This window comes from Manis pentadactyla, chromosome 14, assembly GCF_030020395.1.
Source record: "Manis pentadactyla isolate mManPen7 chromosome 14, mManPen7.hap1, whole genome shotgun sequence".
NCBI lineage: Eukaryota > Metazoa > Chordata > Mammalia > Pholidota > Manidae > Manis > Manis pentadactyla.
In genome coordinates this window covers 12,995,659-13,022,985 of record NC_080032.1, presented here as the reverse complement: position 1 = coordinate 13,022,985, position 27,327 = coordinate 12,995,659, and the positions used below count along the sequence as shown (strand labels likewise).

Here is a 27,327-nt window from a genome sequence, read left to right as displayed (position 1 = left end):
GTGAGAGGTGAGTGGCACACCTCCCTCTGAGTCACAGAGCCGCTGTTCAGCCTTTATTAACAGAAGTCAGCTCTCCTACGCCCCACTTACAGTCTCTGTATCCCTTAAACATGACTCTTCATTAACAACAGACACCTTAACTTATCAGGGGTCATGTCACACAGGCAGCTGAGCAGGGCTGGCCAGATGGGCAGCACCAGGCTGTGTCTGAGGATGACAGATGCTCGGTGGAAAGTTCCAGAAACAGGAGTACTTACAAATGGCCTTTCAAGACAGGCCTAAATATCAAAGCTCCCTGGCTGGCTGACTGGATGAATTGAAAAATTCTGTCTTTAGGGCTTGGGAACTCAGAGCCAAGCCCCTAGCTGGTCAAGCTTGGACAGTGTTGTAAGCCACCACTGCAGTGTTTCTGTTTCAGTGTAGCTGGAAGACTCCTGGTTGCCTTCTCTTTTCCCCAGTCCACTAACCCAGCTGTCCACAGAACCCGCCACTTGGAAAACTGGGAATTGGCAATGAGAGAAAAAGTATGTACAAATGGCTGTGGGGCAGTGGCTAGGCAGACACGAACCTGTGCTGCCTCTGCACTGGCTGCGGGAGCCCCGCTCTTTTTTCCGTCAGGAGTGCCTTAAGTTCCAGTACAAGGAGGCCCCCAGGATCCCTCCCATTCCCATCCTGCTTTGCCTTAGAAAGCTCCAGAACTTCAAACTATGGCTCCTCGCCTTGCCTCTTAGGCGTACATGGGAAGAGATCTGAATCATGATTGAACAGTTAGAAAATAACTGGTCTCAGATTTTTAACAATGTGTTTGATAGTATCGGAAGTGCTTGTTCTAAAAAGCAGCCCAAGTCTGCAGAGGGTGGGAGAGCCAGCAGAGGATGCAAGTCATTGATGATTTAGGTGTTAGGATTGCAAGGTGTGGGGGCGGGCCTGGGAGTCTCAGTCCAGGGCCCACGGGCGGGGTTTGAACAGCTTGTGTGGATGGGCTCCAATAAATATAAATAAATGTACACAAGGTCACAGTGCCTGGCAGGGCCAGGGGATCTGCTCTGTGAGGGTCTGACAGGCTACTGGAGAAGTGGGCCTGGAGGCCGCAGGGGGCACCCATTTCAGAGTTCAGCCTGTTGGTCAAAAGGTCTGCCAGGTGCTCCCAGCCTCAGAGCCTGTCCGCTGGAGGCTAAGGAGGAGGTTTCATCCCAGAAGAATAAATTAAAGGGCCCTCCAGCTGGGGTGTTTCCCCGGCACACCAGTGAGTCCCGAAGCAGGCAGCAGGTCGCTGGGAGCACAGCTGGGAACCAGGCTGGAGATGGCGTGTCTCAGGTCTGGGAGGAGGGTCAGGGAGCTTGGGAGTCCAGGATGCCTGTCCACCCTCTGTCCCCCCGACTGGGGAGGCCTCAAGGCTCGCAGCGGAGGTGTGAGGGCCGGGGGCGCCGACAGGAACTGCTTGCCTGTAAGCCAGCAGCCCCACCAAAGTTTCAGAGGCCTGTGGGGACAGGAGGGGCCTTGCTTCCGGGAACACCTGGCTGGGTGGGCGCTCTGCCTGGGCCCCGGTTCCAGGGCAGGCGAGGCTCTCGGCTCAAAGCAGGGCTATGGGCTTGTTGCCCTGGGCACCCAGGTACTGAGAGGAGGAGGTGGCAACTGACGCGGGTACGCTGTCTGGGGTTGAGTACGCGGTGTAGAGCCCTGTCACCTGCAAGTCTGGGAAGGACTGGTCACTGCTGCCAGGAACGGGGGTCAGGCCCGAGGCCCCGAGGTCACAGCCAAGTGGGGAGTCTCCGAAGGCCCCCAGCGCATCCAGACTGAAGCCCTCCTCCTTCATCTCCTCCCAGAGGTTTCCTTTCAAAGACAAAAGCATTTGGGTGAACTGGCTTCATGCCAAACAGGTGTGAGTTTGAATCCCATGTGTGGGACTTAAGTCAGGTGTTGCACAAGGAGAGCAGGGGGCAGCCAGAGTTCTGGCCCTGGCCCCACCCTTCCCACTGGGTGTCCTTGGGGACGGCATTTGCATCTTGGAGCCTCAGTCTCCTCCTGGTGAAATGCAGATGACCAGGGAAACCACCCAAGGCCTGAACAAGGGGAGGTGTGGAGAGTACTTGGTTCTCACTAAGTGGTGTCCTCGTGGTCAAGCCAGGGGACAGAACAATGGCTTCCCTCTCCTCAGCACAGCCTAACTACACAATAATCCTGGGGGAGAGGCAGGGAGGTTCTAACATACCCATTTCACAGCTCTAACTCCCTGACTAGCTAACTACCTAACCTGCTAACTCGTCCATTTCCCTCTCTAGACATAGAACTTGAGGATGGAGGAGGTCGCGGCCATTGGCTGGCACACAGTAGGTGCACCAGTATTGCCGAATGGGTAAGTCATGGAACCTGAACTTCTCTTGTTCATTCGTTTGTTCATTCATTCAGTTCCCATATATGGAGGATGACCATGTGGCAGGATGCAGGGCAGCATGTGGCCTGGCATGAGGTTGGCATATGCATGTTGTGGTTACTGAGTAAAAGTTGGGGGTCAGATGGACCTGTTGAAATCCTGGCTCTGCCACCTACTAGCCAGGTGACTGTGGGCCAGTGACTTGACTTTGCCTCAGTTTCTCATCAGCAGAATGGGGATGTGAAATGGCAGTGGCCTCATAGGACTGCTCCAGGGTGAGATGGGATGGTGCCTGGTACACAGTACGTGCTCGTTCCATGCTTGCTGTGATTCCCCACTATTAGGTAGTTGGGAAGTGTTTGTGGAGGAATGAGCAGAGGGGTAGATGCAGACAGCCCTCCTCTCCGTCACCCTCCTCCGTCTCTCTGGTCCCCAACCCCCCCCATCCCCCTTCTATTCCCATTACCCCATTCCTCCAGCCTCACCCTGCAGGGCAAAGTCTATGATGCTGGGGTCCAGGGCGTCCACCTCGGTGTTCATGTCGGTGCTGATGTTGATGAAGTCCGCAGGCGCCCTTCCCATGGCGGGCTGGGGCAGGGGGCTGGGGCTCAGCTCCGGCAGGGTGTGCAGGGGTGGGGTCTGGGCCAGCGCAGGAGAGTCCGGGGCGAGATGTGCCTGGGGCTGGACCTGGTGGTGCAAGGGGACCGACTGCAGAGACAGGGTCATCAGTGGCTGGGGTGGGAGCTGGGAGACAGGTAGGCAGCCATGCACCATGGCCACGGTGGTTGCATGGGTCAGCACGGGGACCTCGGGCTCCCCCGGTTTGCCAGGGCGTCGGCAGCTCTCCGGTCGGTCTGAGATCAGCTTGTCCAGTTCCTCTGCAGGCAAGTGGGAGAGGTCACTCAGAGCCACCCTGCAGTTCCCAGGCCCCAACGTCACCACCTGTGTGGCCGTGGCAAGCCCCTTGGACTCTGAACATCAGTCCTTTCTAAGGATGGCATCATACACTCTGCACAGAGTTGTAGAAATGTAAAGAAATCACACATTGTGTAGGGTCTTTGGGAAATCAGATGGGCCTCAGATGATAACAGCAGCTCCTCTCATTGGGACAGTGCCTGCAGGACAGTACTATCACTCTGGGGCTTCACTTGAACTTCCTCACAGTCCTGTGAGGGGAGGTAAGGCAGTGACTACAAATCCCAGGAGACTGGGGCAAAGCTTAGTAACAGGCGAGCGGTCCTAGTCACTCCCTGCCGTTGCTGTGGGCTGAAAAATGGATCCTCCTTCTTGCTCCTGGATATAAACCAGACTGAAATTACTCTGAAAGTATTTCTGGCTGTTGGCTTGTGTCTCATTGAATGTAACACCAGTTTGAGATGGGACCATTAAGGTTCCAGATCTATTTGGGTTGGACCCATTCAAAAAATGAGGACACTTGAAATCGAGACGGTAAAATGGCTTGCTCCAGAAGTCACAGCAAGTCTGTGTCAGGGCGAGCCCTGCGCCTCGGGCCGGACCCGGAGCGCCGCGGGGTGATGCCCGGTGGTGCTCCCTGGGCTCCTGGGTCCTGCTCGGCTCTTTCCTCGCTCTCTGGGATTCTCATCTCTGACCGGTACTCCTATCCCCTTTCCTACCCAAATCCATAGGCCTAGGCCAAATATTCCTAAGGTTGGGTGAAATTTGCCTCCTTTCACACATTCTCCATTCATATATCACTTGTCTGTTCCTTTCACATCTCTTAATTTTAAAAAAAGCAGATGCAGTATATTTGCCTTCTATAAAAGTAATTCATGAATGGGGTGTAAAATTTGGAAAATATAGAAATGTGAAGAATATAAAATTATCAGCAGTCTCTCCATTCACAGGAAAGATCTGGGTATATTTCTTCTAGTCTCTCTGTACACATGTGTATATATACACATATATACATATATATGGGTGTGGATATATGTATATCTATATATACATGTATGTGTATGTATGTATTATATGTGTATACACACACATGTACATGAATGGGAAGGACACCCAGACATTTTTAAATGTCATGCTGTGTATATTGATTTATTACCTCTTTTTCACTTATTGGGAGCATTTTTTTATATTCCAAAAATATTTTTATTCTAATACTTGCATGGTATAATGTATCTATCTAACTAATCCCCTATTGCAGGATGTCTAGATTGCTTTCAGTTTTTCATTATTAGAAATAATTTTGTGATGGATAACTTTATTCATAAACCTCTTGCTCAAATTCTTTGATTTCCTCAGCATACATTGCCTGAAATAGAATAACCAAACCCGCGAATTGGTACAGTTTGCAGGGTTTTGATACATGACTTTGCCCAGGAAAAGTTTAACTTACATTCCTGCCAAGTTACACCTCAAGGTGCCTGTTTCTCCACATCCTAGCCCACACTGGGTATTATTATTATTTTTTTAATGTAAAAAAATCTGTGCCAACGTGGTGATACAAAAGTAAGAAAGCAATGTTATCCCACGGTTGTTCAGTTGGGCATTTTTGTGTGAGAAACTAGGGATTGCTCAGTGAGATCCAACAGCTCTTCATGTTTCTGATCAGGCCTCAACTTCCCAGCCACTGGGTAGGGCATGAAGGGGGGGAAGGAAGTTCCCTAGGCATCCATGTCCCCCGCCAGTGTGGCTGAGACTTGCGGCTGGCTGGGGGGATGCAGGCGGAACAGGGCTGCACTGGGGGTGGCGCGGCGGGGGGCACCTGGCCTCACCGGGGTTGGCCATGCTCCTGCGGATGGCGGCCAGGTCCTTCCTCTTCCACTTGTGCATCTCCTCCTCCATCTTGTCGATGCGGGCCAGGTTCAGCGCCCATAGGCAGCCCTTGCGCGAGGAGCCACTCATCTTGTTCTCCACCTTCTCGAAGCACTTGTTCAGGGAAAGGTTGTGCCGTACTGAGTTCTTCCAGCCGTCAGGTGCCGTCTGTGTGGGGAAATGGACATTCAGAGGACCCCTTCCCTTCAGAGAGCTCCCTTAACCCTTTGTCTCCAGGGGGATCTCAAACTCAGGCCTAGAGGGACAGGGAACAACAGTGGCAGTGGTAGAATGGGTATCCAATGCTCAACCTTGAGTTGGGAAGACAAAATAGAGTGGTGGGGACTGTGGCAAACTGGAAGGCCATGCCTGATTAGAGGGGCAGTTGTGCATCAGCTCCAGCCAATGGTTACTACGTGGAACAATACCCAGGGTGGCCAGATCTTCCTCTCTTTCTCTCCCACTCAGGAAGCAAGCAAGATGATGCTAATACATGCATAACTGGCAGAGTGTATTAAACGCAAATCATCTTCAAATACTTATAATTTATTATTAGGTTACCAGCTGTTACAATGCACCATATACCCTATTCATTCCCACTTTCCCTCACTCCCCCCACCACCTTTCTATCACACACACACACACATACACACCCTATTCATTCCCACTTTCCCTCACTCCCCCCTCCACCTTTCTATCACACACACACACACACTCTGCTGTAATATTTCTGCTAAGGATACTGTCCAGACTGGGGACTCCAAGTCTGGTACCCTCCGATCAGTTGCTCCTTTGTGTGCTTCAGTGCCAACAGGGAAGATATTACTAATGGCCAACCATGTGCCAGGAGCTACCAGGCCCTTTACATGCAGAATCCTCACTAACTTTGCCAGGTGGGTATTATTCTCCCCATCCTACAGATGAGGAAACTGAGGTGCAGAGAGCAAAGGCTGTCGTCAGGTCTGGGTTTTGCATCATTATGTTTTGCTAGGTTGCCCCTCTACCCTTTGCCCCTTGGGATGCCTGATGAGCTCCTCTTCCTCCATCAGAGCCCAGCTCAAGTGTCCCCTTCCCTTTCTGGATTTCTTTGCCCATGTCTGTGTGGGTGTACATAGACAGGCACCTATGGACATAACAGGGGGCCTAAAGGGTGGCTCAGTTTGGCCCAGGACCAGTCCTGGGTTCTGGCAGTGCCACGGGAGGCCAGAGAAGCTCCAGCCCCCCCACCCTGGGCTGGGACCCTTCACCTTAAAGTAGGGGAAGTGCTCCTTCATGAAGCTGTAGATCTCGCTCACCGGCAGGCTGCCTGTCTTGCTGTTCTTCAGGGCCATGGCGATCAGACAGCTGGGGGCAAAAAGTGGGGCAGGCCGTGTGTGAAGGCATATTAGGCTAACAGCCCAAGGTCCCCTCCACCAGGAAGGCTGCCCTTCTTGACCCCACTCGTACCAGCCCTGACAGTTTTAGCTCTCGATATCTCCTCATGGCCCTGTGTCTTTCCTATCCCCTGCCCTTCCCCTTTGACCCTGTGCTCAGCCATTGGTACTGACTTGAGACACCTTGTCTTTCTCTTTATCCTTTCCCCATAAATTAATTTCTATGAGCCTGTAAGTTTTAACTAGGCTGCTTCCCCTTTCCCCAAGCCCCTGTGAGGTACCCAATACTGTTATGTTGATGACCTTTTGCATCATAGGGAACTGAGGCTCAGAGAGGTCAAGCCACTCCCCAAGGCCACACAGCTTATGAATGATGGAGTGGAGCACTGAGCTCTGTGTCTGGGAGTTGACTGAGCACATGATGGCCCTTCTGAGAGCGGGGCCCACCTGAGTTCCCACTCTCCAAAACCTCCTGTTGGAATTCTGGGCCTCCACACCAGGCTGCCCCCACAACCTCCACCTGAAGGCACCTTCCCCCTTCTCCCCCAGGCCCCCAGGCCACGACCCACCCTGCACCTCACCTGTATGAGTAGATGGGCTTGGGGTAGTGTTTCGGGTGCAGTTCCTGAGATGAATGCATGGCCACGCGGGGCTGGGGGTAGAGAGGCCGTGCCCCAAATGGGGAGCCATAGAGGCCCACAGAAGGGCACTTCCACAGGCAGGGGCAGCGCGGCGCAGAGAAGGGCAGAGAGAGCAACACTCACCCACTGCAGCCCACCCCGCCCAGCCCAGTCTGCTTTTGAAGCGAGGGGAGGTTTACAGCCCACGGAGACAATCTTGTCTCTGCCCAGTGCATAGTTTTGGGGGAACTAAATGAACAACCCCACTGCATTACATGGGCATGGTGGAGAATGTTACCCCCATGTTCCAGATGGGTAAACTGAGGCTCAGAGAGTTTCCCTGGCCAGCCCACACCAGGGGCATGTGCCTCCGAGTCCACGCCCTCACCCCACAGCTGCAGTACCTGCTGGGTGCCTGCGGGGAGTGGGAACTGTGGTTGGGAGGTGGGGGAGTAGAGCTGTGGTGGCTCCTGCAGGCCGGATGAGGGCTGGGCCCCCACAGGGAGCTGGTTCATCTGCTGGGGCCAGGAGAGGGCGAGACAGAGGTCAGGATGGCGGTGGGGCACCCCAGTCCTGGAGGACACCCACCCCTGCTCCCCGGCCCATGTGGAGGTGCTTACACTGGCTCCGTGGCTGCCCATGGGGCCCAGGCCCAGCACGCCTGGGGGGGCCGTGCCAGCCAGGCCATGGAGCAGTGGACCTGGGGTGGCTCCCATATGCAGGTCAGCTGTCCTGGCTAAGGCACCTGCAGGAGGGAAGCACAGAGATGCCGCGGGGCTGAAGGCATGGTGGCTGCAGACAAGGACAGCTCGGTCCCTGGGACCCCCAGAGCAGGAGACTTCTCCTACCCTTGGGACCAGATGCTTAGTAGGTGCTCGGAAAATCTCTTCCCTGGGTGTAGTGGTGAAGTGGGTTCCTACCAGCTGTGTAACCTTGGGTCAGCCTCAGTTTCTCCATCTGTAGAATGGAGCTACTGAGGTTACCAACCTATAAAGTTGTTGTGAGGCTTAAATGAGATAATGTCTATAATCTGCTTAGCACATTGCTGAGCATGTGATAATATCTCAATAAATATGAGTCCATAATAATAACAGTGATAAAGATATAGTTAATACATTGGTTTCTTGCCCTTCATGTAACTAAAACATCAATTTATTGTTCATCTCTCCTCAAAAACATGCCTTGGTTCCCCCCACTGCCTCTAGGTTTAGACCCAAATGCCTTTGTCCCTTCCTTCCCCTTTGCCAAGCTCTGCTCTCCTGCCAAGGATTAGCTCAGGAATAACAGAAATACATATGTACATACCCCCAATCCCATGCTGGGCCTGTGACAGACATTGCTAATCTATCCCATATTCTCCCTGCACCAGCCTGATTTTAGGCAGTCACCTCCAATCAAAAAAGTTGATCAGCAAGATGATCCTGCCCTGGGGTCATCTCTTCCAGTAAGCCTTCTGGGTCCCTGCCCCAGCTTGCCTCGAGTTCTGGCTGCTACCTGGGTTCATCCTTTGTGCCTTTGGTCTGTCTGCTTTGTCCTCTTCGACCAGACCCAGACCCTGACCCTCAGCTGCCTGAGAGCCAAAACCACATCTTACATGACTCAGGGGTGCAAACGCCTGGCAGAGTGACAGTAACACGTGTGGGGCAACACAGTAGAGAAGGCAACAGGTCAGAGAGGAAGGTACTTCCCTAAGGTCACACAGCTGTCCTCTAGAGATTCTAGATCAGGGTTTGGCAAACTATGGCTAGCAGGCCAAATCCAGCCCACAGCAGGTTTTTGTAAATAAAGCTTTTTAGTGCACAACTGCACCCACCTGCAGGCTGTTTATGGCTGGTTTTGCATGGCAACGACAGAGTTGAATAGTTTCAGCCAAGACTGGATAGCCTATGCAGTCTAAAATACATACTACCTGGTCCTTTACAGAAAAAGTTTGCTGACCGCTGCTATAGATGTTTTAGCCAAGAACAATTTGCTCAATGAAAGAAATTCTCCTAGACAATAACTTTTCAACTACTGGTACTTCTCACGTATTGTGACGACTGTTTTTGTTGATTGTTTTTCTTCAGTGCTTTCTGTGCCTCTCAGCATTTAATCCACTTGCTATGACTGTAATTGGCGATTATTATGGAGCCCCTGCTGTGTGCCAGGCCCTATGCTCAGCACTGTCCATGTATTGCCTCTTTGCAGACAGACATGGCATCAGTAAACAAATATTTTGTTTATAAATAAGGACCAGAGAGCAAATATTTTGAGCTTTGCCAGCTATATGGTTCTGCCTTCTTTGTTTTGTTACAACTGTTGGAAAGTGTAAAAAACATTTTTTTTTTTACAAACATTGTAAAAACCATTTTTAACATAAAGGCTGCATAGAAGCGGGCTGCAGGCTGTTTGGCCTGCAGGCCATAGTTTGCCAACTGCTCTAGGTGTTCAAGGTGTACCAGGGTAGGGGCAAGTCTGTCTTTATTCTCCACTGAATCTTTGGCTCACAGAGTCTGGCACGCAGTGGCGAGCCAGGAAGTGAACCTCCTCTCTCTGAGAAAGTACAATTAGTCACATTTTACAGATGCAGAAACAGAGGGAGAGAGAGAGCCCTTGCCACAGACACACAGTGGGTAGGTGGCAGGGGGTGTTGCCCCTCCCGTGTCACCCCCCACACAGCCCCCAAGCCTACCTGGGTGTGGGTGTGGTGCACTGGGGCCGCCCAGGCCCGCACGGCCACTGGCCATGTGCTGTAGCCGCGGCACATCCACGGCCGTGAGCCACGACAGCGACTGCAGGTCCCCAGGAAAGTCATCATCACTGGTAGTGGCCAGGAGTCTGCAGGGAGGGGCAGGAGCTCAGGCGGGGCGGGGAGCTCAGGCCAGCTCCTGGGGGGGTTCCCCAGCTCTGGAATCACCCCCTGACCCCTCCCCTCTGTAAGCCACCCCAATCTGCCCAGGGCTGGGCATGGGAACCCAAGCCCCAGGACGCCTTCCTAGGTTGCCAGAACACACATCTCCAAACCATTCCTTCACCTACTTATTTAACACATCTTAGCCCCTTCCTGAAAACAATGAACATTACTGCTTGTTGCGCACTTACTATGTGTCATGCACCATATCAAGACCGTCACAGGTATGAACCCATTTCACGCTCCAGGAGGCAGTTTCCCATTTTACAGATGGGGCAACTGAGGCAGTGGGCACTATGGGCAATAGGCAGTCCCGTTCAATCTCCAGAGCAGCCCTGGGAGGTGGAATATACCCACATCCCCTTTTACAGATAGGAAAACTGAGGCTCAGAGCACTGAGTCACTTGCCCAAGGTCACACAGAACAGGAAGTGGTGGGGCTGGAACCCAGGCAGCCTGAAGCCCAAGGCAGCCCCTGAGGCTCCAGTTGGGACCCAGGCCCACCGCCCTCACCAGGTGCATGAGCAAAAGCATCACTTCCCAGGGAAGGGAAAAGGCTGCCAAAGATGCCAGGCAGGGGCCCCGATTGGGGGTGATGATTCCCCAGCACCCTGCGGTCGTGCCTGCCACACGGCTCCCAGGGTTCTGGGCCCCACGGTGGCATCTCGCCCATGTTTTAATGTGTCTGTAAACAGGCTGGGAGCCCAGGCCAACCCCCCACACCTCCCAGCCCCGCAGGCCCAGGGAGCTCATGTTTGTTGTCCAGAAGCCCAGGACCCAAAGTCTACGGGGCAGGTTTCAGAAACAGGTGTCTTGGGCTTCTTGGAAAGGAGGACAGAGTGAGAACAAATGCAGTCTCTGGTTTCTGGGTGCAAATGGCAGTGGTCCCCAGTGGGACACTAGCCTGTCCCCAGCCCCCTGGGAGGCTGTCTCTAGCTGGTGCTCCCTCTCCCGTCTCGCTGTCTCTCTCTCTGTCTTTTCACCTCCTTCCCATCTCTCCTGCTCTCTTTCCTTATGTTTTAGGGCCACAATTAGTGTTGCCATGGCCACCGTTGCTCAGTTGTCGCGGGGCCTGGGCCCTCAGCCCACCGAGCTGGCATCAGGTGACTGCCCGGCTGCCTCGGCGATTGGCTGCCTCGAAGAAAAACAGGGCCTGGAAATGATTTGAAAACTCGGCAGGCCCATGTCAGCAGCAGCAGTTGGCCTGGCTGCTGTTCCCTGGCGGCCTATTGTGTGACAAACGACTGTTGCCCCCGTGGCACGTGGCCCCCATTGTTCTGGGGTCTCCATGCAATTGTTTTTGCAGCCCCCCCGGCTGCTGCCCTTCCAGCCAGCTCGTAACTCATCTGGCCTAGTGACAGCCACGGCCCAGGCCTAAGCGACGCCATCTGTCCCCTTGGCCCCATGGAGACCACGGGGTGAGGCAAGGGGAGGTCCTGGTGTGCTGCCCGCTGTCAGGATGCCTGGCCAGTCCCCACCCACGGCCGCAGACCCCCCAGTGTTGGGGGGTGTGAGCCCTGCTCCTGCTCACTCACCTGCTGTGGCTCCCCATGGCCCTGCCGCTCTGCCTGGTGCTGGGGAGGTAGGGAGCAATGGAGGTGAGCCCTGCGGCAGTTTTCTCAAGGCAGGGGACCCACAGAGGCCCCTGACAGTGGGCAAATCTGATAGGTGCGCCATGAAGATTTAGAGCGTGAGCTCTGGGTTCTAATCCTAGTCTCCATTTACCTGTGCGCCTTGGGCCCTGATTTAACTTCTCTGAGCCTTTATTTTTTATCTGTGAAATGAGGATGATAACAGTTCCTGTCTCATAGGGTATTGTGAAAATTAAGTGTCACTGCACGTCTTGGAACAGTGTCTCAGTTGTCATTACTAATATCTATATTAATTTACAGATAATAGTAGCCTGGTCCCCAGAGGACTGGAAGTGCACTGAAGCTTTGGGCTCTGGGGTCACACAGACCTGCCCCTGCTACTGCAGCCACGAGTGGCTTCCACTTACTGAGCACTTCTTGTATGCCCGACCCTGGGCTACAGGCTGTCCCCATTTTACAGAGAAGCAGACTGTCTCCCGTAGAGTGGAGGAGCACCCAGTGTGACCATGAGCCGAGCGCCTGGTAGGGCCGAGTGAATGGTGACATCCCAGTCGCTCTTTCTCCCCTGCTGTCTGTGAGCTCAGCTGGTTCCTCGTCCCTTGGGCCCCATGCAGAAAGGAGCAGCAGCCACTGCAGCCGCCTGGTGTCCGTCCGTCCTGTCCCTGGTGCCTGGAGAGCAGGCCCACCCCCAGGCCTTTGCACCCCGTGCCTGGGGTGCTCCCCCCCACCCCCTCACACCGTGCCCACCCCTAGAGGCTCGGCTCACTTCAGATTCTGTCTTCCGGCCTGTCACTGCAAAGTCCCTTCAGACCCCACCGACCCCACCCCTCCTTTTACCCCTGCAGAACCTGAGGCCGAGAGGAGGGAGGCCATTTTGCAGAAAAGGGCCAGGGCTGGGGCTCCGGCTCCTCAGGTGCGGAGCCCCGAGAGTGGCCGTCCCTCTGGAAAGTCCCTGTCACCCAGCCCCAAGCACAGGGGCCCCTCTGCATTCTGACTGCGGCCACACCCTGCCAGGGCCAGTGAGTCCTACACTGCCATCTCTGCCCACACACAGTGGGGCTACTTAAATGCCTGCTTGGCTGGTTGAAACACGCTGACCCCAGGCTACTAACCCAGCGAATGGTGTGACAATGACTGTCACGTCCAGTACTTTTAGTGCTCACAGAGCTGTCCTCTGCCCCCTCAAGTCCTTTTGATAACCTCAGGACACGGATGGGGACAGGGACAGGGAACAGGCAGCCCCACTTTACAGATGGGGAAACTGAGGCCAGATAGGTGAAAGCAAAGGTGTGACTAAGACTTGAAGCTGGGTCGTCTGCTCTGATCTCGGGTTGTTCCTGTGGCACCACAGGCAGAGAATCAGATGTCCTCTGGGGCAGGTGTCCCCACCCTCAGTCCAGGTCTCTCAGCCGGACCTATGTGAACCAGCATTGCCCAGGAGCTGGTTCAGAGGCAGAGTCCAAGGCCCAGCCCAGACCCTGGGGTCCTGCCCCCAGGAAGCTGTATTGTAGCAGGTCCCAGCCAAGTGCAGCCCTGAGGGGATGTGGCAAGGGCTTGGGCACAGCTCAAGCTTTGATTGGACACATCCGGGTTCAAGTCCTTGTAACCACCCCCTGGCTGTGTGACCTTGGATAAACCACTTCAGGTCCTTGAGCCTTTATTTTCTCATCTGGAAAATGGGACATCAGTGTATGTCCCTGGGTGGTTGTGAGGATCAAATGAGCCAAAGCGTATTTCACTTCTAACATGAGCCTGTCCCCCATTCTCCCTTCTTGGGGGTTCGCTGTTTATTCATGGGGGTCCGTGACCAAGCCCTGCTCTCCCGGCTGCCTCAGGCACCCCAAAGATGGACTGGCCTCCCTCCCGCCCAGGCCTGCTTCAGGGGGCTTGACGCATGGCCCTGGCCCCCCTGCTGCTCTCCTGCCACAGACGTGGACACTCCGAGCTGGGAGTCCACTGGCCCCACAGCCTGGCTGGCTTCCTGCTGTCTCGTAGGATCATGTGGTGCTCAGGACAGCACTTCACTGGGCAGAAAGCAGGGCTGATGTGCCGGGGCCTAGATGAGAGTATCCCACCCGCCACTGGCTGGCCTGGGTCCTCGGCCATCCCTGACCCCTTCTCCTCCCCTGTCTTCTGTCCCCACAAAGAAGCACATGAGCACAGCTGTTCCCCCGGTCGCATGTGAAGCTCCCTCACTAAACATGCCCCTGGAGTGTCTGCTTCTTGCTGTCTCCTAGTGCTTCACTTCAAATGGCATAAACCACAGGGTCCCTGACCTATGGCACAAGCAAGATGTCTTGGTTCAGGAAACACTCTGGCTTCCCGGCCAGAGGCCCTGTTAAGGGCAATGAATCCCCAGCCTCAATTTTCTCACCTGTAAAATGGGCACAAATAATAATAGCACTACCGCGTACCCCCCAGAACTGGCATGGGGTGTGGAGTTGAAGGGGCTTGGTGAGCCCCTGTTTCAGTCTCCTGAGGGGGTTTTCCTCTGCTGGAAAATGACAGGACATTTTGTGATTCAAAGGAAAAGGCAAACCTGGCCCCACTGCCCTGGGGTCTCCCAGGACGAGTCCTGCCCCCTGGCTCTGGTGAGGAGGAAGTGAGCCCCTCCTAAACCAGGGTCCCCACGTCACTGACGCCTGCCCCCCGGAGTCACCTCCAGAGCTGGCTGCAAGAAGGAGACTTCAGAGAGCCCTCTGTGTCCGCCTGCCGCGCCCACCCTCTCCCCAGCCCTCGTGCCACCCCACCCCTCTTTTCTGACTCCCCCACTCTCTCCTTTTCTGTGCCTCCTTCTGCCTGTATCTCTGCCTTCTCTCTGGGAATGAGGCTCTGTCACTGTGATGGGGGGCCCTGTGATGAAGTCCTGGCCCCACTCCTCCTGCCCGGTGGCATCAGATGTGCTTCCAAAGAAGAAAAACCTTCCTGAGCCTCGGTTGACGACTCATCTGCAGCAGGGAGTTGTGGTGTCAAGGCAGAACACCCACGGAGGCTCCCAGCAAATACCCATCATCTCCTCTGCCCCCTTGCTCTCTGACATGTGCTTAAGGTTCCCTGGTCCTGCAGAACCACTGCATTCCACACACCCATCAATCCCGTGTACCCACCATCAGGGCCACCCAGAGCCGCCGGGTCAGGCCTCCTGGCGATGAGGCCAGCACCCGCAGTCAGCACCCCCCTGCCCCCACGCACCTCGCGTGCCCAGGGCTGGGAAGCTGTGGCCCCAGCCCCGACCTGCAGCCAGCTCAGGTGGCCCCGTGCTCCACCAGGGTCGTGACATGTGATGGGCTCTCTGGCCCAGGGTGCGCTGTAGGCCCCAGGTGCGGCCAGGTGTTGTCCCCATCCCTCCTGCACACTGCCGCTGTGCCTTCCTCTGTGCATGCACAACTTCTGTTCCTTCACAAAGGCTGCCTTTCCCTCTCCCTCTCTGGACCTTTCAGGGTCCCCTGACTTGAGCCCCTAGGGAGCCCCCTCATTGGCGATAAGTCTCCACCTTCTCCTGAGGTGTCTGTAGGGAGGGCAGGGGCTATAGCCCCAGGTCTTGGAGGGGAGGAGGCAAGGACAGGGGCCAGTGCTGCGTGCAGGTGGCCCAAGGGGGACTGGCCACTGAAGGGAACCTCGCACCCCTGAGGGAGGACCCGAACCTCGAGAGCCCAGCACAAGGCCAGGCACGCAGAGGGTCCTCAGGAAGTCCTCACAGACTGGACAAATGAGCCAACAGACCCAGCTATTTCCAGATGCCCCAGCCCCTTCTCGCCCCCCTGCAGGGAAGGGTTGAAGAATGTGCTGTGAATTCTAGAGAATTCCTGCACTGTGCTATCCATTAGGTAGCTGCACATGACCACTTAACTTTAAATTCATTAAAATGCAGTAAAATTACAGATTCAGTTTCTTTGCACACCAGCCACATTTCAAGGGCTCAATGGCTATGCATGGCCAGCAGCTGCCAGGCCACGCTGGACAGCAAAGATGTGGAACATTTCCATCACCCAGAAAGTTCTACTAGGAGGCAGTGGTCTGGAACATTCTTTTCCATCCTGATGGGAAAATCAGTGGCGTTTCGACATTGCCTTAAAACACCTGGAAATGTGATTTCAGTTTGGAAATTTCAGGAGCTGATTTCACAGAAATTCGAGTTTTAGTATGTTTTATTATAAAAGATTCCCCCACTTCACCCGCCCCCCCATGCCCCCTCCACCAAGCATGGCCAGTACAGGACAGGATGCTGTAAAAATGGGGGGAAGCCACATGCTAAGGAACTCACATAGTAGTGAGCTCTCCACCCTGGGAGCATGCAAGCAGGGATGACCTGTCAGGCCCCTGTGGGATGAAAGACGAGCCCAAACAGCCTCCCGGTCCCTTTGGATGCAAAGACCCTATAATTCACGGGAGTGATCTGCAGGTAAACCCCCTGGCTGCATTTCTAAGGTTCTGTCATCTTGGGCAAGCCCCCTTTCTCTCTCCAGGCCTCAGTTTCCCCATCTGTATGCAGCAGTGGTGGAACAGAGGGTCCCTCAGGGCCCTGCTGGTGCTTGGGCTCCAGGAAGGCAGAGCAGCAGAGCGGTTAGGAGCAGGCGTGAGCTCCTCCTGGCTTGGTCACCATTACCTGCTCTGGCCCTCAGTTCCCTGACGTGTAAATGGAGATAGCACCAGCACCTGCCCTAAGGGGGCTGTTGTGACTATGATGACAGTCAGTGTCGGTTTGATTTAAGCACCAGGTGAAACCCGACCACGTTCTCTGCTGAGGAGGCAGGCGCCACTCTTAGTTCAGGGACCCCAGAGCTGGCCCCAAACAAGGCATCCTTCTCAAACCAAGTGGGGGATTTGTCACTACAAGGGGGTCCTCATCAGTGAGTGGAGAGCTTTGGGGACAAAAGGGAAATGAAGAGATGTATCTGGCGCTCGAGAGTCTCCTTCCGAGTTCAGTCGTCACCAACCGCTCACCACCCCATACACGGGGCAATTCTTTCTTTTCAAAGCCTGGCTACATCCTCATTTTCCTTATGAAAACACACTCCTGGGAGGCGTCATCACCTCTTTCATGGCTGGAAAGGTGAGGCTGAGCCAGGTGAACTTGCCTGCAGGGCCTCTCAGGGTGGGGGACTGAGGAGGTGGGCAGCCTGCCTCTGCTGAGAAGCGGGGGGATGCTGAAGGGGATGGTCCCATGCTGGAGGGGCCCTGATTAGGAGCGAGGCGGTACCAGCCACATTGTCCCGGTGCCTCCCAGGTGTTTATCACTTTACCTGTCTTACCTGTGCACCTTGGGAGTTTTGTTCAGAAGGCTCTGGGCTCATTGGAAGGCCCAGGGCCTCCACTGTGCCACATTCTGAGCCCATCCCAGTGGGGAGCTCGGGCCATAGCCCACCCCCCTGTTGCTGTCTCTGCGGCATTTCAGTGTCGTGGTTACCAGTGCAGGCTCTGGGGTCACCAGGCCTGGGTTTGAATCCCACTTAGCCACTTCATTGCTGTGAGACTGGTCTGCAGTCAGCTACCTCTCAGCCTCAGTTTGCTCACCTGTAAAGTGGGGTGCTAACGGTATAAGGGTTGAGGGAGATGGTGCAGGGGGGCACCCAGCCCATCAGTGTGCATTGCATGGTGGTGGATCACACTGCAGTAAACGTCCTCTGGAGTATGAATTCAGCGTGAAATGGGCTCCGTTGGGAGGGCCGCTGGCAGAGTGTCTGACATTCAGTAAGCAGGTTTCATCCCATAAATAGCTCCTGAACTTGCCAGGCCCTGTTGTGGCAAGCCTATGAAAGTCCCTCTGTCCAAGCAGAGAACTTTCTAATTGACCAAGCAGCACAGACAAGGGGAGAGCCTCCCCACGCTGTGCCTGGCCCTCTTAGGTCTCTACCTCCCTCATTTGGACAGCCTGTGGCATGACTACTTATACCTGTTTTACAGATGTGACAGTTGAGGCCCAGAGAGGGTAAATGATACCCTTCAGCCACATGGCGTGTCAGCAAAGAAGCTGGGATTTAAACCGCCCTCTCTGGAGCCTTGTGCCTTGGACACTCGGCCAGTCTGGCTGAAATAAATCAGCAGAGGAAGGGCAAACCATCCTCAGGGTTTTTAGAAGGATCTGCTAGGTGCCTCCATGGTGACAGAGCCCCTGATCAGGGGACACTGTGGTGACCCTGGGCAAAGGAAAACACCACTGGGGTCTGGGCTGCCATCCTACACTGTCTGGGGGGACAACCTGACAATATTAGTGAACGGTGTCCTTAATTAATTGCCGTGTTGCCAGAGGGATGCAAGAGGAGCCAGGAGAGCAGGGCACTGCAGGGGTGAGCCCAGGGGGGCCCGGATTCTAGTCCCAGCTCCACTCCTAGTGGGGTCCTTGTGCAGGTGCCTCAGTGCCTATTCCCTCATGTATGGAACAGAGGCGATAACCAGCCTCTTGTTCATGGTAGGTAAGCCACAGGAAGGGTGCGCTACAGTGTTTGGTTCAAGTGCTAGACAACTGTTTGTGGAATGGACGGATTTAACAGCCAGCAGTCAGGATGACCTTTTAAAAGGGACTTCAGAACCTGTCACTGCCCTTAAAACCCATTGGGGGGTGTAATGGTCCAACTCCTTGCTGTGATCTGGCCCCTGGTCACCCTTCCCCTTCTCCACACCCCTTCTCTCCTATCCCCTCTGCTCTAGCAAACCGGTTTGTCTTTCAGTTCTTCAAATGTTCTAAGTTCTCTTTGCACATGCTGTTCCCTCTATATTGAATGCTATTTCACACACTCATTCATGGTTGGCTCTTCCTCATGCTTCTGGTCTCAGCCTAAATATCCCCTGCTCTGAGAGGCCCTCTCTGGCCACCCACCTCCAGTGGTCCTTCCTGTGTGTGTCTGCATTGAAAAATTTACCATTTTTCAATAAGGCATTCGTTTATACATGTTTCTAGTCTTTCCAGTCTAGGACGGCAAGGACTGAGAAGGCCCTCTATTTTGTTTAGCACCTAGTATAGAACCTGGCACCCTGGGGGTATTTATTACATACCAACTCTAGCAGGGTACATAATAAATACCCCCAGTCCAGCCCAGCTCCAACATAGCTTCTGTTGCCCAATCTCTATTTCCTACCCAGCTTAGACACCACCTCCCCCAGGAAGCCCTCCCAGACCAGTCCAGTGTCTCCTAGTCTTTCCATCTCTTGGGACTGATGTCAGTAATGTCTACACATAGCATAGGCTCCTGAGATCACCCATTAATTTTATTCAGGTATGTGTTCTTATCTAACCCTGCCTTCTAGATGCTAAACTCTTGAAGAACAGGGATGGCTTTGTCTTACACCTGATTATACACCCAGAGTGACCAGGCTTGCTTTCATCCTTTCATTTGACAAAGATTTGTCCCCCAGGGCAAACTGGACCCACACAGCCACTGCCCTTTGTTGCCGTAAAGGTGAAATGCAATGGTGCACTTGCTGAGGGGCTGGGCAGGTGCCTGCACAGGGCCTCACATATTGGATAGATCACATTTTCTGCAGTGATTTTTGCCTCCAGAGCTGAAGTCCAGAATCCACACTTAACTTTTTATGTCCTGTCTTGGGGTTCCTTAGAGTTGATACAGCAATTGTGAAGTGGAAAGAACATCTGTTTGGGATTCAAATCCCATCTAATCCCCTTTGTAGCTGTGTGACCTTGAACAAATCAGTTCACCTCTCTGTGCCTCACTTTTCCCATGTGTAAAATGGAATAAGAGTTCCCACCAGAGAGGGCAGCTGTGAGGATAAAATCAGATAACCTGTAAGACACAGGTACACAGCAGGTGCTCAAAACGTGTTCCTTCCTCCCCAGTGAGTTCTCTCCTCTTGCTCTTGCTTTGCATAGTCCTTGGTGGGGGGGTTGCCTGGCAAATATTGTCTCGGGGTGGGGGGGTCAGATCCCAGTGGAAAAGATATATCTAGCTGGGCCTGGGATGTCACTTCTGCTGTGTTTACAACGAGGAGGTTCCACCTGCCTTCTGGAAGTGTGGTTATGAAGAAACTGTTACATCACCACAAACAGTTCTAGTTTCTAATCCAGCCTTTACACAAAAGGGATTGAGCATGCAGGAGGTATTTATTTAGCTAACATACCTTTTGTAATATTTTTTAAAACCGTTTACAGGACAAAGAAAACCAAGAACACCTCAGCAAGTTCAGAAATTCTCAAATGGGCCAAGAGTGAGCACAATGTGAAATGGCTTGATTAGGAATTTGAAAAACAGAATCTTTCCTTTCTAGAACTTGGTTTGGGATTTGGAGACAGAGAGAGAGAGAGAGAGAGAGAGAGAGAGAGAGAGAGAGAGAGAGAGAGAGAGAGAGAGAATGCCTGCACATGTTTCTGCAGGGGTGGAACTGCAAGACCCCAAAGGAGGGCTGGACCCGAAAGAGGGCTGCCTCTCTCTCCCTTGCCCACAAGGTAGCCTGAGGAGTTGTTCTGGCCACCCTGAAGGTGAAGGGGTGTCAAGATGTTGGGATGGTCACCGCCCCTGACAGATGGAGCCCTCCCCCTCCCTGCTGCAAGGAGGTTGCAACTGATGGGTGGACCCACACTGATATGGGGGTTAAACCATCCCCAGACGCGGCTCAGTGTGTGGGGCTTAAGAGGAAAGGCAGGTGGCATCTGCCTGCCCTGGTGCACGCGACACGGTTTTGTCATCATTTGAGCATGAAGCCTCTCTGCATTTCCATGGATATATTTTTTCTCATGTGACAGTCATACAGCCATCTACCCAATGAACATTTATTAAGCATCTGCCCTGTGCCTGGCACTGTAGGTCACGGATGAGAAGGGTCTTGCCCAAGGTCACCTCATTTCTTAGAGGAGGAACTGAGGATCTGGCAGAAGGATCTGTAAGGAGAGGCACTGAGCCGCACGGCCCTGGGAGAAGGTGAGGAGCCGAGGAGCCAGCATCTCGTCTTCTCTCACCTCTCCAGGCCTCAGTTTCCTAATCTGTAATAGTTGGTGGTCGGACATGACCTCTAGAGTAAGTTCCCCAAGTTGGGGCAGGTGGTTGAAATGTGCTGTCCTGTGCCTTCGCGGATGTATGCCTGAGCCTCATGTCTCTGGGCCTCAGCATCTGTGCCTGTAAATTGGGATAATTCCAGCACCCACCTCACGGTTGTTACTGAAGATGAAACAGGATGGTGCACTTGCTAAGGAGCTTAGCAGGTGCTTGGCACACAGTGGGTGCTTGGTGACCGATTGTTTTCCAGGACTTCTGAGGGTGGACTTCCCTCCCAGCTTTGAGCCAAGGGGGGATGGGCTTACCATGTCAAGCATGAGCTGTTTGCTGTTTGCTGTTACCCAGGAGGCCAGGGCTGCCCCACCCCCCAGCCCCTGGCCCCAGCATGGCAGGAGGGGAGGCTGCTGCCAATTTGCTGTCTAGGCCCAGCCCCTGACTCTCAACAGCTCCCTGGGGACAGGGCAGTCACCTCCAGCTGCTGTCCCCCCACCCCACTTCACCCCTTTCCCTCCCCGCACACAGCCATTGAAAGTTAACGGCCACAGGCAGTCCTTGGGGATAGAAGGGCAGGCGGCTGTGTGGAGGGCTGTGTGGGGCTGGAACCAGGCTGGACCAGCAGCCTGAGTGGTCCTTGGAGCTGTTTGCAGGTGACAGGGCAAATGAGAAGCCCATAAACTTCTCCCGGGCTATTATTTGGGGGAGAAAAATGGGAGTGGTTGGAAGGGGTGGAGAAGTCACTGCATGGTCATGAAAGTCACTGCATCATGTGTCACCATGAGAAAGGGCTCTGTCCCAGGCCTGGCTAAGTACCTTTTCCAGATGGAAAGTGCAGAATCCTCCCAATGACCTGTGAATTAGGTTCTCTCATTGCTCCATTTCATAGATGAAGAAACTGAAGCACAGAGATGGACAGTGACTGTCCAGGGTCACACAGCTGTCAGATGGTGGAGCAACTTGTTCTGTTCCAGCCCCTGCACTCTTCACCCATAGGGCATGGGAGGGGTTGTCTGATACCCTCTGATGGGACAGCCTCAGGTTCATGTCCCACTTTACCCATAACTACCTGCACCATCGCATTCAGCCATTTAGTCTGGCTGGGCCTGGTTTCCTCACTCTACCCAACGTGCATGAAAGTGCTCCTCTCATGGGATGGTTGTGGCACAGAGCAGGCAGCAAGTGTAAAGGTTAAGAAGCCACCAGCTGCTGTGATTATTATTGTTATTACTCTGTTATGCTGCCTTCTGAATATGCTAGCTATTTAACAAAAAAAAAAACCCTGAATCCATGCAAACAGAATGGCAGGAACCCTGGGCAACTGTGGATTCCGAGCAAATGACGGCCTCCTCCTTCCCTACATCTCCGCACCCCTCTGCCAGCTGGTTGGTGACCTGGGTAGGCATTGCCAGGTCCTCCCAAGTAAGCTCACTGCCTGCCCTGTTTCTGGAGAGGGACAGCTGCCCAGTACCCTAGACAGTTTGCCAGTTGGACTGTCCAGTAGTCACAGGACGAAGACCCGAGGGCTTGGAGCTGGGGGGAGCCCTTTTTGGGGATTCAGGGATTCTCCCCCCAACCCTCATTCCTTTGCAGCCCCACCCTGGAGGCCCTCCTTCCACAGACCCTGTCTCTTGCAGAAAGCTGGAATCATTCACGTAACTAAGTTGTAAGACAATAGCAACTACTGGGTCTGCGTCTCTTGCGGCACAAGCTTATTTACTTAGTTCTCCCGGCAACCACAAGAGGGACATGCCCTAATCATGCCCATTTTAAAGATGAGGACACCAAAGCAAGTCACATGACCATCCAAAGCTGGACGTTGAACATGCATTGATTCCAGAGCTACTGCTCTACCCATCTGACTGTGTCCTGGGTGCTTTTAAGGGGCACTTTAGGCAACAATAAGAATCTATGGTTAGGACTTTTCCAACCGTTCCAGGGGAAGGCCCAGCTCTCAGACCTCCAGCTGGGAGGACAGAAGGAGAGTCATCCCAGATACATGGAGTGCCTGCTGGGTGCTGCGTACTTTCACAGATGCTGCATTTAAAACTCTTGCGACACAGCTCTTATTATCCCTATTGAAAAATGCATGAAGGTTCAGAGGTGAAACTACTACCGAGGATCATATAATTGGCAAGTGGCTGTGTCAGAAATCGTTGTTTGTAACAACTCCATGCAGTGGATAACTATTTCTATTCCCATTTTATGGATAAGGAAACAGAGGCTCAGAGAGCTCCACACAGCCAGAGAAGCTGGGAATAATCACAGTTTAAAACTGATTTCAGAGCCCAAGCTCCTAACCCTTAAGCTGCCCCCACTTCACCTGCCATTATTTAAACCCTTTCAGTGCTGGAAGGAAGCCCGGACATCCTTGGTTGTGTGATCTTGGGAAAAAGATCTTCATTTCTCTGAGCCTTGGTTTCCTCACCTGTAAATGGGGGCTCATTCGTTCAGCTCCCAAAGCGGGCATACAGTAGGTGCTCACAAGCTGCCGTGTGCCTAACCCACATCTGGGGTGCCAGCTCTGCACACAGTAGACTCTCAGCAAATACCTGTTTGGACTGTTGTCTTCATTTGGGTCTCAGAAGGTAGTCTCCAGGTCCACAGCCATCTGGAAGCAGTCTCCCTCTAGCTGAGGGCTGCATTCTCCCCCAGAAGGCACTGGTGGTGAGTTGCAATGGCCCTGGAGGGCCAGACAGCCCCTGGGTACAGGGCTGATCCAGGGTGACAGCACGCTCTTCCCAGGCCAGCCCCTGTCCTGTCCTCACTCCATAATCTGAGCTGTGGCCCTTCAATGCACGGACACGGTGCTTGCCCTGGGGGGTTGGGTGGGGGGCACTAGGAACCCAGTCAGGCCTTAGGCTCAAGGGAGAGGGTCTGGGAGGACTCTAGATCCTACCTTTTCTCCCCCTCCGTCCCTTTGCAATGTGGCCTTTGATAAGCCCCTTCTCCTTTCTCGGCCTCAGTTTTCCCATCTAGAAAAGAAGAGGGCTGGACCAGTTGACCCCCTAGGAGCCCTTCCAGCTCTAAGGTTTAAAGACAAAAAAGATGAAGGGCTCTGAAGAGCTACCCCCAACCCGTCATTTGTATCTTCATTCTGTCCCAAGAAATTCTTTATTTGAGCACCAGTCTCCCTCTAATATATTCTTCAAATACTCCAGACCCAGCAGAGACTTGAGGATCATCTAATTTAAGAGCACCATTTAACTGAACAACAAAACGAGGCCCAGAGAGGGCAAAGAACTTGCCGTAAGTCAGTCAGCAGGGCTCAGAACCCAGGAGTTCTCCCAGCGTTTGCAGCATCCTAGGAGGAGGGAAACCAACTCCCCCACCCCCAGAAAGCTTTGGGGAGGGCATTCCTGGAGCCCTGTTGGGGCCCCTGGAGGGAACCAATAGCTGCTACTGTCATCTTAACCTTCACCAGAATGCCCAGTCTCACCCAGGAGGGGACTGCTCTTGGAGGCCACAAAAGACTGCAAGCAGTTAGTGGTCCCATTGCCCCAGGCCACAAGCACACACATCCCAAGAGAGATCTACTTTGAAATCAAGATCTTCTAGCTCTCCAGCAAGAATCACAGAATTTAATGTAATAGTAGTTCTTGGGTCAGTTTCAGAAACCACAAACAGCGCATAAACGCTTTGAACAATTAAAAAACAGATCCCTTGCTATTGCTGAAACTCACCTGTATTCCTGTGGAGAGGGGTGGTGATTTTGCCCCGAGTTTCGAATAATTCCTGACATCATGGATGAGATGTCACTTTCTATCATCTCCTTGGGGAAAAGACAAGCAGAAAACAAAGCTTCCATCAGCAACGAAGTGGACAGGGCAGAAACCCACAGTTTTCCCACAATTCAGAAGGATGGAGCTCAACCAACCAACAGAATACTTAAAAAAGAAAAAAAAGTACTAGAGGATTTCTGGGCGTCACAGGTCACTTTCCCAGGGCAATTCTACAGGGTTTTAGAAGCAAATGAAGAGAATGGAATGAAATTCCAGGTTCTTTCGACCTAATGGGGGAAGGGCGGAGAAAGGCTCTAGACTCCAAATGTCAGGTCTTGGAAAATGTGGACTCGAAAAATAGGAATCAGAAAACCCTGATTCCCTTCCATGCCTTATATTTTCAACCGCAGCTCAGTTGTGCTCACTTTGAAAATAAAAAATGAAAGGGAGAGCTTGACGTGCCATCAATTTCCTGAGGAGCCAAATTCCCACTCACAAGGGGAATAATCCCGGGGGAGCACCGGCCCTGGAAAACACCTGCAGAAATGCCACATGCCTTGCTCACCCCTGCCACACGCAAACACGGCTTAAAAAAAAAAAAAACTTCCCTAAGTTTCTCGAACTCCAAGCCTGTAACGAACACGGAAATCCACCAAAGACTCTCAGTTGAGACCCCAAAGTCACCAGGGATTCCCGGGAAGGAGGGAAGGGGAACTGAGAGAAGTTGCCCCCACAGCCCCTGCGCCCGGGGTCTCCACCCTGGGGATGCCATGCAGGGCACTGCCCGGAAGGAGGGAGCAAAGCCGACCCCGCAAGGCGGTACCTGGAGCCGATCCACGCCGGCCGCCGCTGCAGGCGCTCCTGGGCGGGAGGGGGGATCGGAGGGGGGTTTCTCTCCCGCTCGCCCCTCGCGTCCCGCACTTTGGTCGCCGTCGCGGCTCGAACCGTTTTTAAATTTCCCTCTCTGGAGCTGTCCAACTCAGAGCATGCGCAGTAGCGGTGCGGGGGGCTTTTCCCCAAGGGTCAGTTACAGGGCAGGGTCAAGGGGTTTGCAGCGGGCGTTTCCCAGCAGCCGCGAGCCTTGCACGCCCCGGGGCTCCGGGTGGGGTGGGGTGGGGTGGGACGGGGCGGGGCGCAGGGGTAGAGACACCTCTCTTCAAACTTTGCCGGCAGTGGCAGCAACTGCGTGCCCGCGAGCATGCGTTGAGGAGCGGTGGGAGGGTGATTAAGGCCAAAAGAACTAAGTTGCCAAAGGATGCTGGGTGCATTAAAACTTGCCAGCCGCCACTGCCCAGGGGAAAGGAGGTGGGTGGCGGGGAAGTCTGGGGCTCTCTCCCGCAAGGGGGGGACGGGCCGGGAGGCCGAGGCGCAGCCCCAGGTGGACGCGGATTCCGGCCACCTGTCCCTTTAAGAAAGTTGCGCCCGCGCTGGCGGGCGCGCGGCGGAAGGGGGCTGCGGGGCCGGGAGCGCTCGCCGGGCGCCTCCACCTGCCGGGGCCGTGGGGAGGCCTGTCCGAGCGCCGCGGCCGGTCTGCGCGCCGCGCCCCGCGTGGAGAGGGAGTCCGCTCGGAGCGAGCGCGGCCGGGCTCGGCGGCGGCGGCGCCCGGGGTCCCGCGGAGCCTGCCGAGCCGTTGGGGGCCGCGGCCCGCCGGTGCGCCCGCGCTCCCGCCTTCCCCGCCGCCCTGCCCGCGCCGCCGGCGCCCCGCCCCGCCCGCCGCGGGAAAGGTGGCGCGGACCGCGGGCTGGCGGGCGCGCGGGGCCGGGTCGGGCCGAGCGTGGACAAAGGTCTCCCAAGACCCCGTAGGGGGCTTGCACTAGTTCGATCCCTGAGAAAGTTTGCATTTCTGGCGCCCTAACTCTTGAGCGCTCGCTGGAATGATTTGCCATAGTAACAGCAATATAATAGCCACGGTCCCCTTTTATTTACATATTTATTTCCGCCTTCTCGGTTAGTCTTCACACCGGGGGTAAGAGGATCTCCTTTTTGCACGTGGGGAAACTGAAGCTCTGAGTGGTCACTAGGGGGCCAAGGGCGCCCAGCCGGGAAGTGGCCCAGTCGGGAGTTGAACCCCCGTCTGCAGGATTCCACAAACGCCCGCACCTGCTGGTGGACTTTTCGACTCGAGTCCGCGCAGCCCCGGCTGAGTCAGGCCAGGCAGCCAGCGCTCCTTGAGTTTCTCGCCGCTGTGCTCGCGTTTTGAATCCCGTAGCCTGCGGGGGAACCGCGTCTCTGCACCGTTGTCGGGAAGTCTCTCCTCCTCTGTGTTTAAGTTCAGGAAGGAGACCAGGCTCCCTAGGCTGGGTGTTCCTGGACTTCATTTTTCATTCAGGTGGGCTGTGACCTTGGCGCTGGTCCATGTCTTCCTGAATGGTTTTCTTCCAACACCTGGGTGCTCTTACTCCTTTCTTCTCTGCCAGGAGTAAATAGATCAGCTTGCCTTCTCGCGGGGGGTGAGGGAGGGAATGTAGTTTACAGATGTTAAGGTCATGGTCATGAAACTTTCTCAGTTTTAGTTTCTCCCTGACCTGCTTATATTTAAAATTTGTATTTTGACCGGCTATGAAGGTAGTTTACCGTTGCTTTGAATGACCTATAATTAATTCACGGGTTAAGTTGTAAGTACTCAAAGCATTTGAGTTTATTTCTGTTAATCCTTAATGGAGTTGTAAATAAACAGGGGTGACCTGACAACCTGTTGTTGAGATAGCAGTCTTTTTCATTAAAGTATATTTTTAAAGTGGTTTGAAAAGAAAGTCTCTCTGAAAGCTGATGGATTCAGTAAAGCTTTTTAAAAGGTATCCGGTATGTGAGTTTTTTGCAAATCCGTGCACTGTGGAAAAGAGTAGGACTTTTCATGGAGAGACCAAACAAATAAATAAAAATTCAGGATGTTATGGGCAGCCCTCAAAACTCCTCTTGTCCTTTGAGGACTTGGCTTCTCTGCCTGGATTTTTGTCTGGGAATTGTGTGGCCAGTTTACTAGCAAATCGAGATTTTGAGTTCTCAGTTTCTGGAATGGTTGGTAAAAATATTG

At 53.9% G+C, this 27,327-nt stretch overlaps 2 protein-coding genes across 4 annotated transcripts in view; one reads left to right on the top strand and one right to left on the bottom strand.

Moving 5' to 3' along the window:
• Positions 1 to 662: 662 nt before the first annotated feature.
• Positions 663 to 25,399, bottom strand: FOXN4 (forkhead box N4). Of its 3 annotated transcripts, XM_057492003.1 has the most exons (10): positions 25,117 to 25,399; positions 24,255 to 24,343; positions 9,823 to 9,968; positions 7,772 to 7,896; positions 7,556 to 7,669; positions 7,113 to 7,240; positions 6,406 to 6,502; positions 5,119 to 5,326; positions 2,860 to 3,252; positions 663 to 1,833 (listed from the first exon to the last, which is right to left on the bottom strand). In XM_057492003.1, the coding sequence occupies exons 2-10, from the start codon at positions 24,338 to 24,340 to the stop codon at positions 1,574 to 1,576; spliced, it is 1,557 nt and encodes a 518-aa protein (XP_057347986.1). In that variant the 5' UTR covers positions 24,341 to 24,343; positions 25,117 to 25,399; the 3' UTR covers positions 663 to 1,573. The 3 variants fall into 3 exon arrangements, with proteins under 3 accessions (XP_057347986.1, XP_036759908.2, XP_036759907.2); XM_036904013.2 differs by lacking the exon at positions 25,117 to 25,399 and having other exon boundaries at positions 7,556 to 7,666; positions 24,255 to 24,519; XM_036904012.2 differs by lacking the exon at positions 25,117 to 25,399 and having other exon boundaries at positions 24,255 to 24,518.
• The window catches only part of MYO1H (myosin IH), a 127,969-nt gene continuing 102,952 nt past the window's right edge, over positions 2,311 to 27,327 (top strand). The window contains exon 1 of the mRNA XM_036904014.2: positions 2,311 to 2,356. The gene's annotated coding sequence lies outside the window, so the exon portion shown is untranslated. The remainder of the gene's footprint in view (positions 2,357 to 27,327) is intronic.

What these genes read in the sequence shown, in the direction of transcription:
- FOXN4 (XM_036904012.2), bottom strand. Translation starts at nt 24,379, where the DNA reads ATGGAAGCTTTGTTTTCTGCTTGTCTTTTCCCCAAGGAGATGATAGAA. An exon ending in CCCTCTCCACAGGAATACAG is followed by an intron (nt 9,969 to 24,254) that starts GTGAGTTTCAGC and finishes CCCTCCCTGCAG; the next exon opens with ACTCCTGGCCACTACCAGTG. An exon ending in TGGGCAGCCACGGAGCCAGT is followed by an intron (nt 7,670 to 7,771) that starts GTAAGCACCTCC and finishes TCCTGGCCCCAG; the next exon opens with CAGATGAACCAGCTCCCTGT.